Source organism: Perca flavescens, chromosome 4 (genome assembly GCF_004354835.1).
Source record: "Perca flavescens isolate YP-PL-M2 chromosome 4, PFLA_1.0, whole genome shotgun sequence".
Classification (NCBI taxonomy): domain Eukaryota; kingdom Metazoa; phylum Chordata; class Actinopteri; order Perciformes; family Percidae; genus Perca; species Perca flavescens.
Window position 1 is genome coordinate 39,764,466 of NC_041334.1, and position 15,000 is coordinate 39,779,465.

The window sequence follows — 15,000 nt, forward strand, 5'->3', positions numbered from 1 at the left end:
AGATAAAGTCTACTCCTCTCTCCTCCCTCCTCCTCCTCCCTCCTCCTCCCACCTCCTTGTTTTCTACAGAGACAGCGAGTTAACGGTAAAGTCTACTCCTCTCTCCTCCTCCCTCCTCCTCCTCCCACCTCCTTGTTTTCTACAGAGACATTGAGTTAAAGATAAAGTCTACTCCTCTCTCCTCCCTCCTCCTCCTCCCTCCTCCTCCCACCTCCTTGTTTTCTACAGAGACAGCGAGTTAACGGTAAAGTCTACTCCTCTCTCCTCCTCCCTCCTCCTCCCACCTCCTTGTTTTCTACAGAGACAGTGAGTTAAAGATAAAGTCTACTCCTCTCTCTTCCTCCCTCCTCCTTGTTTTCTACAGAGACAGTGAGTTAAAGGTAAAGTCTACTCCTCTCTCCTCCTCCCTCCTCCTCCCTCCTCCTTGTTTTCTACAGAGACAGTGAGTTAAGGGTAAAGTCTACTCCTCTCTCCTCCTCCCTCCTCCTCCCTCCTCCTCCCACCTCCTTGTTTTCTACAGAGACAGTGAGTTAAAGTTAAAGTCTACTCCTCTCTCCTCCTCCCTCCTCCTCCTCCCACCTCCTTGTTTTCTACAGAGACAGTGAGTTAAAGGTAAAGTCTCCTCCTCCCTCCTCCTCCCACCTCCTTGTTTTCTACAGAGACAGTGAGTTAAAGTTAAAGTCTACTCCTCTCTCCTCCTCCCTCCTCCTCCTCCCACCTCCTTGTTTTCTACAGAGACTGAGTTAAAGGTAAAGTCTACTCCTCTCTCCTCCTCCCTCCTCCTCCTCCCACCTCCTTGTTTTCTACAGAGACAGTGAGTTAAAGGTAAAGTCTACTCCTCTCTCCTCCTCCCTCCTCCTCCCACCTCCTTGTTTTCTACAGAGACAGTGAGTTAAAGGTAAAGTCTCCTCCTCCCTCCTCCTCCCACCTCCTTGTTTTCTACAGAGACAGTGAGTTAAAGTTAAAGTCTACTCCTCTCTCCTCCTCCCTCCTCCTCCTCCCACCTCCTTGTTTTCTACAGAGACTGAGTTAAAGGTAAAGTCTACTCCTCTCCTCCTCCCTCCTCCTCCTCCCACCTCCTTGTTTTCTACAGAGACAGTGAGTTAAAGGTAAAGTCTACTCCTCTCTCCTCCTCCCTCCTCCTCCCACCTCCTTGTTTTCTACAGAGACAGTGAGTTAAAGTTAAAGTCTACTCCTCTCTCCTCCTCCCCTCCTCCTCCTCCCACCTCCTTGTTTTCTACAGAGACAGTGAGTTAAAGGTAAAGTCTACTCCTCTCTCCTCCTCCCTCCTCCTCCCACCTCCTTATTTTCTACAGAGACAGTGAGTTAAAGGTAAAGTCTACTCCTCTCTCCTCCTCCCTCCTCCTCCCACCTCCTTGTTTTCTACAGAGACAGTGAGTTAAAGGTAAAGTCTACTCCTCTCCTCCTCCCTCCTCCTCCCACCTCCTTGTTTTCTACAGAGACAGTGAGTTAAAGGTAAAGTCTCCTCCTCCCTCCTCCTCCCACCTCCTTGTTTTCTACAGAGACAGTGAGTTAAAGTTAAAGTCTACTCCTCTCTCCTCCTCCCTCCTCCTCCTCCCACCTCCTTGTTTTCTACAGAGACTGAGTTAAAGGTAAAGTCTACTCCTCTCTCCTCCTCCCTCCTCCTCCTCCCACCTCCTTGTTTTCTACAGAGACAGTGAGTTAAAGGTAAAGTCTACTCCTCTCTCCTCCTCCCTCCTCCTCCCACCTCCTTGTTTTCTACAGAGACAGTGAGTTAAAGTTAAAGTCTACTCCCTCTCCTCCTCCCCCTCCTCCTCCTCCCATCTCCTTGTTTTCTACAGAGACAGTGAGTTAAAGGTAAAGTCTACTCCTCTCCTCCTCCCTCCTCCTCCCACCTCCTTATTTTTTCTACAGAGACAGTGAGTTAAAGGTAAAGTCTACTCCTCTCCTCCTCCTTCCTCCTCCCACCTCCTTGTTTTCTACAGAGACAGTGAGTTAAAGGTAAAGTCTACTCCTCTCTCCTCCTCCCTCCTCCTCCCACCTCCTTGTTTTCTACAGAGACAGTGAGTTAAAGGTAAAGTCTACTCCTCTCTCCTCCTCCCTCCTCCTCCCACCTCCTTGTTTTCTACAGAGACAGTGAGTTAAAGGTAAAGTCCTCCAGCTTAATGTCCGGCCAACAACACAAACACAATGCTGACAAACTGCAGCTTCCTGCTATTGTTCCACTCGGCTGCACTGATCCCAACAGCCTCCTCCTTCACCTCTCCTCCTCTCTCCTCTTCTCTCCTTCTCCTCCTCCTCTCCACTCCACTCCTCTCCTCATTTCCTCTCCTCTCCTCTCTCCTCTCTCATCTCCTCCTCTCCCCTCCTCTCTTCTCTCCTTCTCCTCCTCCTCTCTCCTCCTCTCTCCTCTCTCCTCTCCTCTTTTCTCCTCTCCTCCTCTCCTCCTCTCGTCCTCTCTCCTCTCCTCTCTCCTCTCTCCTCTCCATTCCTCTCCTCCTTCCTCCTCTCTCCTCTCCTCCTCTCCTTTCCTCACCTCTGCATTCCTCTCCTCTCTTCTCCTCTCTCCTCTCCTCTCCTCCTCTCCTTTCCTCTCCTCTCCATTCCTCTCCTCTCCATTCCTCTCCTCTCTTCTCCTATCTCCTCTCTTCTCCTCTCTCCTCTCCTCTCCTCTCCTCCTCTCCTTTCCTCTCCTCTCCATTCCTCTCCTCTCTTCTCTCCTCTCCTCTCCTCCTCTCCTCTCCATTCCTCTCCTCTCTCCTCTCCTCCTCTCCTCCTCTCCTCTCCTCTCCATTCCTCTCCTCCTCAGTGACCTGTCTCATCAGGTCTTTGTGTGTTTACTTCCTGTTTTCCGTTGTCATGGCAGCATACAGGAAGTGTTTGGCTCAGTGTGACTTGTTGATGTCATCGTGTGTAATGTAACGATGTCATCGTAATCATGTGATCATGTTGTTATTAATACTTTGTTATTAAGCGTGATCCTTTGTTCTGCTGATGGGAGAGTCTTCTTTCTACTCTCGGTAATATTTTGGGAATGAAAACCGTCCGTTATGCTAATGATCACATCTCACCAACGTGCACCAACGTGCACGGTGCACGGTGCACGGTGCACGGTGCACGGTGCACCTCCTCGTGAACAACCGGTTGGTCCGGTCGAGAGAGTTCTGTTAGGAAGAAGAGGTTTCTGACCCACAACGCAGAGTAGAGGTACCAGTCCAGACTCAGGCAGCTAATGGGCACTAGAGGGTGGCCATGTTTACAGTGATCAGACTCTGGGTGTGTGTCTGTGTGTCTGTGTGTATCTGTGTGTGTGTCTTGTGTGTGTGTGTGTGTGTGTGTGTCTGTCTCTGTGTCTGTGTATGTGTGTCTGTGTGTGTCTATGTGCGTGTGTCTCGTGTGTGCGTGTGTCTCTGTGTCTGTCTGTCTTTGTGTGTGTGTGTGTGTGTGTGTGTGTGTGTGTGTGTGTGTGTGTGTGTGTCTGTGTGTGTGTGTGTGTGTCTGTATGTCTCTGTGTGTGTGTGTGTGTGTGTGTCTCTGTGTGTGTGTGTCTCGTGTGTGTCTCTGTGTGTCTCTGTGTCTGTCTGTCTGTCTTTGTGTCTGTGTGTGTGTGTGTCTCGTGTGTGTGTGTGTCTGTGTGTGTGTGTGTCTCTGTGTGTGTGTGTCTCTGTGTGTCTCTGTGTCTGTCTGTCTTTGTGTGTGTGTGTGTGTGTCTCGTGTGTGTTTGTGTGTGTGTGTGTCTGTGTATGTGTGTCTGTGTGTGTGTCTGTATGTCTCTGTGTGTGTGTCTTGTGTGTGTGCGTGTGTCTCTGTGTGTGTGTATCTTGTGTGTCTAGTGTGTGTGTGTGTGTGTGTGTCTCTGTGTGTGTCTCGTGTGTGTCTCTGTGTGTGTGTCTCTGTCTCTGTGTCTGTCTGGCTGTCTTTGTGTCTGTGTGTGTGTGTGTGTCTTGTGTGTGTGTGTGTGTGTGTGTGTGTCTGTGTGTGTGTGTCTCTGTGTGTCTCTGTGTGTCTCTGTGTCTGTCTTTGTGTGTGTGTGTGTCTCGTGTGTGTGTCTGGTGTGTCTCTGTGTGTGTGCGTGTGTGTCTCGTGTGTGTGTCTGGTGTGTCTCTGTGTGTGTGCGTGTGTGTCTCGTGTGGGTGTGTCTGTGTGTCTGTCTGTCTTTGTGTGTGTGTCTCTGTGTGTGTGTCTTGTGTGTCTCTGTGTGTGTGTGCGTGTGTCTCTGTGTGTGTCTGTGTGTGTCTGTGTGTGTCTGTGTCTCTGTGTGTGTGTCTCTGTGTCTGTCTGTCTTTGTGTGTGTGTCTCTGTGTGTGTGTCTTGTGTTTCTCTGTGTGTGTGTGTGTGTCTCTGTGTGTCTCTGTGTGTGTGCGTGTCTCTGTGTGTGTGTGTGTGTGTGTGTGTGTGTGTGTGTGTGTGTCTCTGTGTAAAAATAGATCGCAAAGAAACAAAATAAAAATAACATGCTTAAGTATATGTGTATAAATATGTATATAAGTATATGTGTATAAATATGTATATAAGTATATGTGTATAAATATGATTCATGTTTATCAGCAGGAACAGGAATCGACTATGTTGTTTTGAAGATTAAGCTTAAAGGTGGAAATTGGGATCAGAGACGTAAGTTTAAGGTGCATTAGTGGTGAAACGGATGGCAGAATGATAGAGTGTATCAAGTTTTTTTAGGACTGTATTTGGTGCTATTCTGTACATAGTATCACCATAGTCCAAAATTGGCAATACTGTCATCTTAACAAGGATGCATTTGGTAGCATGAGTAAAGAAAGCTTTATTGCGGAAAAGAAAAGTCTAGCTTTAACTTTAGTTTTGAAGGTTCTTGATGTGTGTAATAAATGACAAAGATGAATCCAACCAGATACCTAGATATTTATATGTTTCGACATACTCTATAGGCCATACCGTTCATGCAGGTGATTGTAGGTGGATTCTCAGTAACAGGTTTTCGGCAAAAAATTATACATTTTGTCTTACTAGTATTAATACAGAGGTGAAGATTGCCAAAGAACTGTTCTATCGAGGTGAAGCTTAATTTAATTTTAGCGCCGCCTGCTGTTATGGAGACGCATTAGGTCTCATCTCTTCGGTGTGTTCTGAGGAACTTTTTGGACCGACTCGGGGAGACTGATCAGTCCGAATGAGGATTGGTGTGTCTGGGCCTTCACAGCTAGCTAGCAAACTGTAAGCTGTGGGGAGAGTTGCAACTGGTGAACTGATGCTGTAGTTTTCCGACATGTCTCCATTCAATGCATGCGTAGAGGTCCTGTTTGCATGTGTGTATTTCGGCCTGTGTGTGTAATCTGTATCTGTAAGTTTTCTTTTTCTTCTTCTTAAATACAAACACTTGCTCTCCATCTGACACAGGATTGTCAAACTCAAATTCTCTAAGGGGCCACACTGGGAAAAGAGAATCACATCGAGGGCCAGACATGTTTATTGACAAGAAAAAACGTTTGAAAATGGCACCAGAAATGTCAGAAAAATAACGGAAAAAGATTACGGAAAAAGAGCCAAAAAACGTTGGCACAAAAACGCCAAATGTTTTGAAAAAAAAAAAAAAAAACATAAAATAAAGGGTAAATAACGTTGAAAAATAGCCCACAAAATATCAAAAATAGTGGCAGAAATGTTGAAAAAAGCACCAAGACTGTCAGAAAAAGCAAAAATGTTATTGTGAACCTGAATTGATATGCAAGCCGGATCAAAGTTTGCGAGCTGCTGAATTTGGCCCACGGGCCTCGACTTTGATCACACATGATCTAACACAATGTTCGCTGTGTGTTTGTGTGTTGCAGAAGAAGAGGAAGCAGGCCAGCAGAGATGCAGACTCGCTCAGCCTCTGCAGTCTGGACATCAACGTAAGTTCAGCTCCTCTAAACTAACTTCTCTGTTGTGGTTCACTGTGTCGGCTTTGGTGTTCTAAAAAGGTCCCATGGCATGAAAATGTCACTTTATGAGGTTTTTTTAAACATTATTATGAGTTCCCCCAGCCTGCCTATGGCCCCCCAGTGGCTAGAAATGGTGATAGGTGTAAACCGAGCCCTGGGTATCCTGCTCTGCCTTTGAGAAAATTAAAGCTCAGATGGACCAATCAGGAATCTTCTCCTTATTCATTTAACTTCATTTTTTATTTATTAAACAGGAAAAGATTAAAGACAACCACATACACAACAAAACTCCTAGACAGAAACAGTAACAGACACACAGACCAGGAGGATGAGCAGCAGGGCAAAGCCATAAAGCTGACTCAATGGTCGCAGGTAAACCTCTCCATTAAATAGCGAGCAAATGTTAATTTAAATAATCTTATTGACGTTAAAGTTATGATGTGCTGTGGAATGTCATTCCAGACTTTAGTGAGCACATAGAAAAAAGATCGCTGTCCATAACAGTTTCTAAAAGCCGGTAAAGGCAAAAGTCTATTTGTAGCAGATCTCGTAATGCGCTCGGACCTTGAACTGGGTTTTGGAACCAACGTAGACAGAGCAGCTACAATATGACCATTTAAAATTTGATAATACAGTTTTATCCCAAGGCTTAATTTATAATTCTCAAATGTCAAGGCATTACACAGAGATAGTGCAGTGGTGAGTCCATCCAGGAAGCCTAACATGTAGCTTATAGGCTTTGTTATAGAGTCTTATTACTGGTTCAAGAATCTCATTTGTTGTAAGTGACCAAACAGGTAAACAATACAACAAAGTGGACATAATGATGGCATGAAGATAAGTCTTTGAGACAGAGAGCAGCAAAGATGGTCTAATTTTACTATAAACAAATAACTTTTGGTTTAACTTTCTGGTTAGGGTTCGGACATGCTCACAGTAAGTGAGATGTGAGTCAAGAGAGACTCCAAGATACTTATAAGTGGATACAACTGAAAGTGTTTGATTAGAAAACATGATGGGATTGGATATGGATAAATGTCTCCGAGATGATTGGAAGTACATACATTCTGTTTTCTTGATATTAAGTGTTAAATGATTCTCTTGCAACCAGTTATGTAAATGCTGGAGATCTGTGTTAAGTTTGTGATTAATTGTATCAATATTTGAGCCAGAAAAAAATAACAGTGTCATCAGCATATAGCAGAGAGCTACAAAAATTAAACCCATAAGGAAGATCATTAATATACATAAGGAAAAGTAAAGGACCTAAAATACTGCCCTGTGGAACTTCCGTAGAACACACTCGTGGCTGTGATGTTACTAAACCGATTCTCACAGTCTGAAATCTATCACTTAAATATGATCTAAACATATCTATTGTAGAGGAGGACAAATGAAAAGTAAGGAGTTTATTTAACAAAATTTGATGATTAACTGTATCAAAAGCTTTTCGAAAATCTATGTATACAGCTCTGGTAATCTGGCCCTTATTTAAAGACGCACGTATCTGCTCAGTGAAAAGCAGCAGAGCCGACATAGTTGATCACTGAATTGAAGTGATCACTGAGCAGATTATTGTCTTCAAGGTAAGTGACCAGTTGATTATATAATGCTTTTTCAAGTAACTTGGAGATAGTTGGGAGAATTGCAATTGGTCGGTAGTTATGAGGTCATAAGGGGAAAGGTTACCTCCCCTTTACTCCCCCACGTTACACATTAGGACCTTTTAAATGTCCAAAAGCGCCAAATTGCGAGCTTTTTTTGATAGCGCTGCAAACCCTTGGTGTTCTCTCAATGAGCTTCATGAGGTAGTCACCTGAAATGGTTTTACCTTCACAGGTGTGCTTTGTCAGGGTTAATTAGTGGAATTATTTCCCTTATTAATAAAAAAAGCAAAGGTTGGCTACTTTGAAGAATCTAAAATATAAGACATGTTTTCAGTTATTTCACACTTTTTGTTAAGTACATAATTCCATATGTGTTCATTCATAGTTTTGATGCCTTCAGTGAGAATCTACAATGTAAATAGTCATGAAAATAAAAAGGAAACACATTGAATGAGAAGGTGTGTCCAAACTTTTGGCCTGTACTGTAAGTACTTAACTTAAAGCCCATGTTGCAAGTTTAATTTTCCAACGAATTTGTGGTAATTGCTTGTTGGTAATACACATTTAAACTGTTATTCATGTATTTGATGTTGTTAGGTATCACAAAACAGAATATAACACGAAAAAGTAGGTACTATTTTACAGCGGTTTGTCTTTCCCCCACAATGCATTGCATGACGTCATGTTGGGGAGACGACAGGCGAAAGCCCCGTCTCTGTTCACTGTCCCGGTCCGCTTTTGTTGTTAATGTAGGCCTATTAATAAACCCCTGGACTGTAATATTTCAGATGTGTTTGAGCAATGTCCAAAACTTTGTGCACATTCAAAATACAGTATATCTGTGTTCTCTGTGATTTGGAGGAGTCGTGATTTTGAGAAAAATAAAGTTATAATAGGCTATTACAAGAATAAAGTCACTATTTCAGAAATCTACCTGCACCATAGTCTGGTTTTCCGTGCTTGCTGTAGCTCTCAGACCTTCTGACAGACACAGAGCCCTGTTTGGGTGTCTGAATGAGACAAAGAGTTTAGCTAGGGAAGTGGCCGTACTCTGAAAACCGAATCTACGGCAGAAATACACGGAGCACAAACGCAACACATCTACCGCAGCATGTCGACAGCAGAGCGCATCCGTTATAACCTGAGGCTGCGCTGCATTTTACAGAGAGAGTGGACACTAAGAGACGCACAGGTCTTCTTCAGAGCTCCGTGTGGTTGAGTCTGAACAATAGACTGTAAACATCACGTCACAGGAACTTCAAACTAAATCAGTAGTATCTTTGTGTTGATGGCATCAATGTATTATATTCCTCCGAAAACTTCACCCGGCTTTCACAGCTTTTCCTCCACGTAGAGACGGTTGCTAGGTGATAGCAACAAACACAACATGGTCGGACCCCGCGTGTAGCTGCCCGTTCTATTCGCCTCGGAAAAATAATCTGGAAAAAGTTACATTTGGGACTACACACACAAGGTACAAAAGGAGCACTAACGCCACAAGTTTTATGTTGACAACGTGGACGCAGATATAGGAAACTCCGAAGGCAGTTGTAATATTTACTTAGCCGGCTAGGCTAACTCTGTTGCGCTAACGTTAGCGAAACGTCGGCGTAGCGTTAGCTAGCTGTCTAAACTTGTGAAAAGCTGAACAGCATCCCCGTCCAAGTAATAAATAAACACCAGGCAAATATGTTGTTACTGGAGCTAGTAGGCTAGCATCAAAACGTGAGATATCTAATCATGATATCAATTATATCTATGTGTTTACAACTATCGGGGGATTTCACAGGTGGGACTGGCAAGTTAGCACATAGCTAGCATGATGCCTTGTTTACCGGTACTTATCTGAACTAAAGACATGATCACTGTCACTAGATATAAATAAAACGTTGACTTTCACTTGGTGCTGTTCACGAACAGTAAAAAACACATCTTCCTCATCCCAGTCAGTCACCATAGTTACAGTACCAGGCTGATACACAGTCACCATAGTTACAGTACCAGGCTGATACACGTCTCCCCAACGTGACGTCATCACCGAATTGCAGGAAAAAAAACACTAATACCAAAAACGACAAAAACTGGCCTTTAACACTATTTGGAGACATTTTTAACAGTGATATACATATATTAAGTGCTATATGTACTTATTAATCAACAGTGGTGGTTAACCTGCAACATGAGCTTTAATATCTAGCTGTCCAGTAGTCAAATTCCTTCAGCAATCAAAGGCACTCTATATTCGGACCCTCGGGGGGCCCCCAACCCTCTTGTTGGGCCCCTGTCTGTATTTTTATCCCTCTGTCAGCAGCGGTTCTTTCCTGGGCGTTCCCCGTCCCTGCTCAGTCTAACACAGGATGTCCAGTATATACCTCAGTGTGACAAACAGACCCAAACACAGCACCAGTCTTATTCTGTTACAAACCAGCGCTGGCAGATAACGAACCTGGAAGAAATGACACGCTATTGTTTCTCTGCTGTTACTCCCTGCAGCTCAGTGAGTCACACACAACCTGGGGCCTCATCAGGGGTTAAACTGGGCCGGGATATTTCATTTATGGGAAATACAGAGGAAGCCTAAAAAGTATTTTCTAAGTGGATTCATCATTTGGACACACCTTCTCATTCAATGTGTTTCTTTATTTTCATGACTATTTACATTGTAGATTCTCACTGAAGGCATCAAAACTATGAATGAACACATATGGAGTTATGTACTTAACAAAAAAGTGTGAAATAACTGAAAACATGTCTTATATTTTAGATTCTTCAAAGCAGCCACCCTTTGCTTTTTTTATTAATAAGGGAAATAATTCCACTAATGAACCCTGACAAAGCACACCTGTGAAGGTAAAACCATTTCAGGTGACTACCTCATGAAGCTCATTGAGAGAACACCAAGGGTTTGCAGAGTTATCAAAAAAAGCAAAGGGTGGCTACTCTGAAGAATCTAAAATATAAGACATGTTTTCAGTTATTTCACACTTTTACACACACACACACACTCTCTCTCTCTCTCTCTCTCTCTCTCTCTCACACACACACTCTCTCTCTCTCTCTCTCTCTCTCTCTCTCTCTCTCTCTCTCTCTCACACACACACTCTCTCTCTCTCTCTCTCTCTCTCTCTCTCTCTCTCTCTCTCAAACTCTCTCTCTCTCTCTCAAACACACACACACACTCTCTCTCTCTCTCTCTCACAAACACTCTCTCTCTCTCTCTTTCTCTCTCACACACACACACACACTCTCTCTCTCTCTCTCACAAACACTCTCTCTCTCTCTCTCTCTCTCTCTCTCACAAACACTCTCTCTCTCTCACAAACACACACACTCTCTCTCTCTCTCTCTCTCTCTCTCTCTCACAAACACTCTCTCTCTCTCTCTCTTTCTCTCTCACACACACACACACACTCTCTCTCTCTCTCACAAACACTCTCTCTCTCTCTCTCTCTCTCTCTCTCTTTCTCTCTCAAACACACACACACTCTCTCTCTCTCTCTCTCTCTCTCACAAACACACACACACACACACTCTCTCTCTCTCTCTCTCTCTTTCTCTCTCTCACACACACACACACACACACACAAAGGTCTTAAATGTAATGTTTTTTCTGTAAACACATGAATGATCCACACAAACACACAAAGTAATTAAAACTTGAAACCAGGGCAGGGCTTCAGCTGCCTGCAGGCGACTCTCCCTCTCGCTTTAGTCGTTTCAGAGTAGATTGACATCGACTGATGTTGAACTCAATTACCCAGTCCCTGCATAACTCCACTTCACTACATTTATCAGGGAAATAATACATTTATATATCTACTTTGATGCATTTTACGTTGAAGAAAAATCCTTTTTTTATATATACTTCACTGCATTTTTCAAGGAAATATTGCATTTGGTTCTTCTACCTAAAAGTGCCACAATTAAATAAATAAATACACCATTAAATAATTACATAAAATGAATCGGTATTTGAATTAATTAATGACACATTTAATAACACATTTATGTATTTAATTCTAATTTTAATTAATTAATGACACATTTAAGTAATTATTTAATGGTTTATTTATTTAATTGTGACAAATAATTATATATATTTAACATAAAATGAATCGGTATTTGAATTAATTAATGACACATTTAGTAACACATTTATGTATTTAATTCAAATTTTAATTAATTAATGACACATTTAAGTAATTATTTAATGGTGTGTTTATTTATTCAATTGTGGCACTTTTAGTCCTCCATATATATGAAACTATGTAACATGATTTAAAAAAAAGTAGTTAAATCTAAGTTAAAACGCTATGTTTTTGTTAGAAATCAGTACACACAGGCCTGAAATATACACACACACACACACACACACATGCTCAGGACCTGTTCATAAACAAATGGAGGGATGTCAGAGTGAATGGGCTGCCAGTGCTGGACCAGTGTTTTCCCAAAAAACCCAAGATGAGGTCCGTCAAATGTCCTGTTTTGTCCACAACTCAAATATATTCAGCTTACTGTCCCAGAGGAGAGAAAACACTACAACAATATTCACATTTAACAAGCTGGAATCAGAAGAATTTTTATCACTGACTCAAACTGACTAATTGATTATCAAAATAGTTGGCTATTATTTAATAGTTGACAACTAATTGGTTAATCTTTGCAGCTCTAATATGGTTTGATTTGTATTACAAGGATCAGCAGTTTCCTGAAACAGCTGTTTAATGTAGTTTAAAAAAAATAAGTAATTAAGGAGTGAATGTTACATTTGTTGGGGACTGTAGCAGATTAATCCACATTTGGTGCTCTAGTGAGTATTTGTGGCAGCAGGATGGTGTGTGTGTGTGTGTGTGTGTCTGTCTGTCTCTCTGTCTGTCTGTCTGGTCAAGAGTTGCCACAGGGGATTACAATCCTTTACAGGACTGACGGCAGGCTATTCAACCTTAACAGGTTCAAAGCCAAGAGCAAAGTCAGAAATACCACCATTATGGAGCTGCAATATGCCGATGATAACGCCATTGTAGCACTCTCCCCTGAAGACCTCCAGGGCACTCTGAATGCCTTTGCCAAGACATACAGAGCCCTGGGTTTGGCCTTGAACATCAAGAAAACGCAGGTTTTGTATCAACCACCACCCAACCAGCCATCACTCCAGCACATCATCAAAGTGGATAACACCACTCTGGAAAGCGTGGACCACTTCCCCTACCTTGGCAGCATTCTCTCTTCTAAAGCCGATATAGACTCTGAGGTTAACCATCGCCTGAGCTGTGCCAACAGAGCCTATGCCAGACTCAGGACAAAAGTCTTTGATGACCGAGACCTGAGGGATCAAACCAAGCTCCTGGTCTATAGAGCTGTGATTCTCCCAACCCTGCGGTATGGAGCGGAATCCTGGACCACCTACAGCAGACACCTAAGAGCCCTGGACCACCTACAGCCCTGGACCACCTACAGCAGACACCTAAGAGCCCTGGACCACCTACAGCCCTGGACCACCTACAGCTGACACCTAAGAGCCCTGGACCACCTACAGCCTTGGACCACCTACAGCTGACACCTAAGAGCCCTGGACCACCTACAGCCCTGGACCACCTACAGCAGACACCTAAGAGCCCTGGACCACCTACAGCCCTGGACCACCTACAGCCCTGGACCACCTACAGCAGACACCTAAGAGCCCTGGACCACCTACAGCAGACACCTAAGAGCCCTGGACCACCTACAGCCCTGGACCACCTACAGCCCTGGACCACCTAAGAGCCCTGGACCACCTACAGCCCTGGACCACCTACAGCAGACACCTAAGAGCCCTGGACCACCTACAGCCCTGTACCACCTACAGCAGACACCTAAGAGCTCTGGACCACCTACAGCCCTGGACCACCTACAGCAGACACCTAAGAGCCCTGGACCACCTACAGCCCTGGACCACCTACAGCAGACACCTAAGAGCCCTGGACCACCTACAGCAGACACCTAAGAGCCCTTGACCACCTACAGCAGACACCTAAGAGCCCTGGACCACCTACAGCAGACACCTAAGAGCCCTGGACCACCTACAGCCCTGGACCACCTACAGCAGACACCTAAGAGCCCTGGACCACCTACAGCCCTGGACCACCTACAGCAGACACCTAAGAGCCCTGGACCACCTACAGCAGACACCTAAGAGCCCTGGACCACCCACAGCAGACACTTAACAGCCCTGGACCACCCACAGCAGACACTTAAGAGCCCTGGACCACCTACAGCAGACACTTAAGAGCCCTGGACCACCTACAGCAGACACTTAAGAGCCCTGGACCACCTACAGCAGACACCTAAGAGCCCTGGACCACCCACAGCAGACACTTAACAGCCCTGGACCACCTACAGCAGACACTTAAGAGCCCTGGACCACCTACAGCAGACACTTAAGAACCCTGGACCACCTACAGCAGACACTTAACAGCCCTGGACCACCTACAGCAGACACTTAAGAGCCCTGGACCACCTACAGCAGACACTTAAGAGCCCTGGACCACCTACGGCAGACACCTAAGAGCCCTGGACCACCTACAGCAGACACTCAACAGCCCTGGACCACCTACAGCAGACACTTAAGAGCCCTGGACCACCTACAGCAGACACTTAAGAGCCCTGGACCACCTACAGCAGACACCTAAGAGCCCTGGACCACCCACAGCAGACACTTAACAGCCCTGGACCACCCACAGCAGACACTTAAGAGCCCTGGACCACCTACAGCAGACACTTAAGAACCCTGGACCACCTACAGCAGACACTTAACAGCCCTGGACCACCTACAGCAGACACTTAAGAGCCCTGGACCACCTACAGCAGACACTTAAGAGCCCTGGACCACCTACAGCAGACACCTAAGAGCCCTGGACCACCTACAGCAGACACCTAAGAGCCCAGGACCACCCACAGCAGACACTTAACAGCCCTGGACCACCTACAGCAGACACTTAAGAGCCCTGGACCACCTTCAGCAGACACTTAAGAGCCCTGGACCACCTACAGCAGACACTTAACAACCCTGGACCACCTACAGCAGACACTTAACAGCCCTGGACCACCTACAGCAGACACTTAAGAGCCCTGGACCACCTACAGCAGACACTTAAGAGCCCTGGACCACCTACAGCAGACACCTAAGAGCCCTGGACCACCTACAGCAGACACCTAAGAGCCCTGGACCACCCACAGCAGACACTTAACAGCCCTGGACCACCTACAGCAGACACTTAAGAGCCCTGGACCACCTTCAGCAGACACTTAAGAGCCCTGGACCACCTACAGCAGACACTTAAGAGCCCTGGACCACCCACAGCAGACACTTAACAGCCCTGGACCACCTACAGCAGACACTTAAGAGCCCTGGACCACCTTCAGCAGACACTTAAGAGCCCTGGACCACCTACAGCAGACACTTAAGAGCCCTGGACCACCTACAGCAGACACTTAAGAGCCCTGGACCACCTTCAGCAGACACTTAAGAG

The 15,000-nt window shown here is 44.9% G+C and overlaps 1 protein-coding gene and 1 long non-coding RNA gene across 4 annotated transcripts in view; one reads left to right on the plus strand and one right to left on the minus strand.

Annotated features, from left to right (window-relative positions):
* The window catches only part of arhgef3 (Rho guanine nucleotide exchange factor (GEF) 3), a 57,383-nt gene that overhangs the window by 17,698 nt on the left and 24,685 nt on the right, over positions 1 to 15,000 (plus strand). For both annotated transcript variants that reach the window (XM_028576948.1, XM_028576950.1), the window contains one exon: positions 5,790 to 5,852. In XM_028576948.1, the coding sequence (XP_028432749.1) occupies positions 5,790 to 5,852 (63 nt within the window). The remainder of the gene's footprint in view (positions 1 to 5,789; positions 5,853 to 15,000) is intronic.
* On the minus strand, positions 13,251 to 13,833 carry LOC114554882 (uncharacterized). 2 transcript variants are annotated; one of them, XR_003692486.1, is made up of 3 exons: positions 13,803 to 13,833; positions 13,363 to 13,599; positions 13,251 to 13,296 (listed from the first exon to the last, which is right to left on the minus strand). It is a non-coding gene; the product is annotated as an uncharacterized LOC114554882 (long non-coding RNA). The 2 variants fall into 2 exon arrangements; XR_003692485.1 differs by lacking the exon at positions 13,803 to 13,833 and adding an exon at positions 13,648 to 13,675.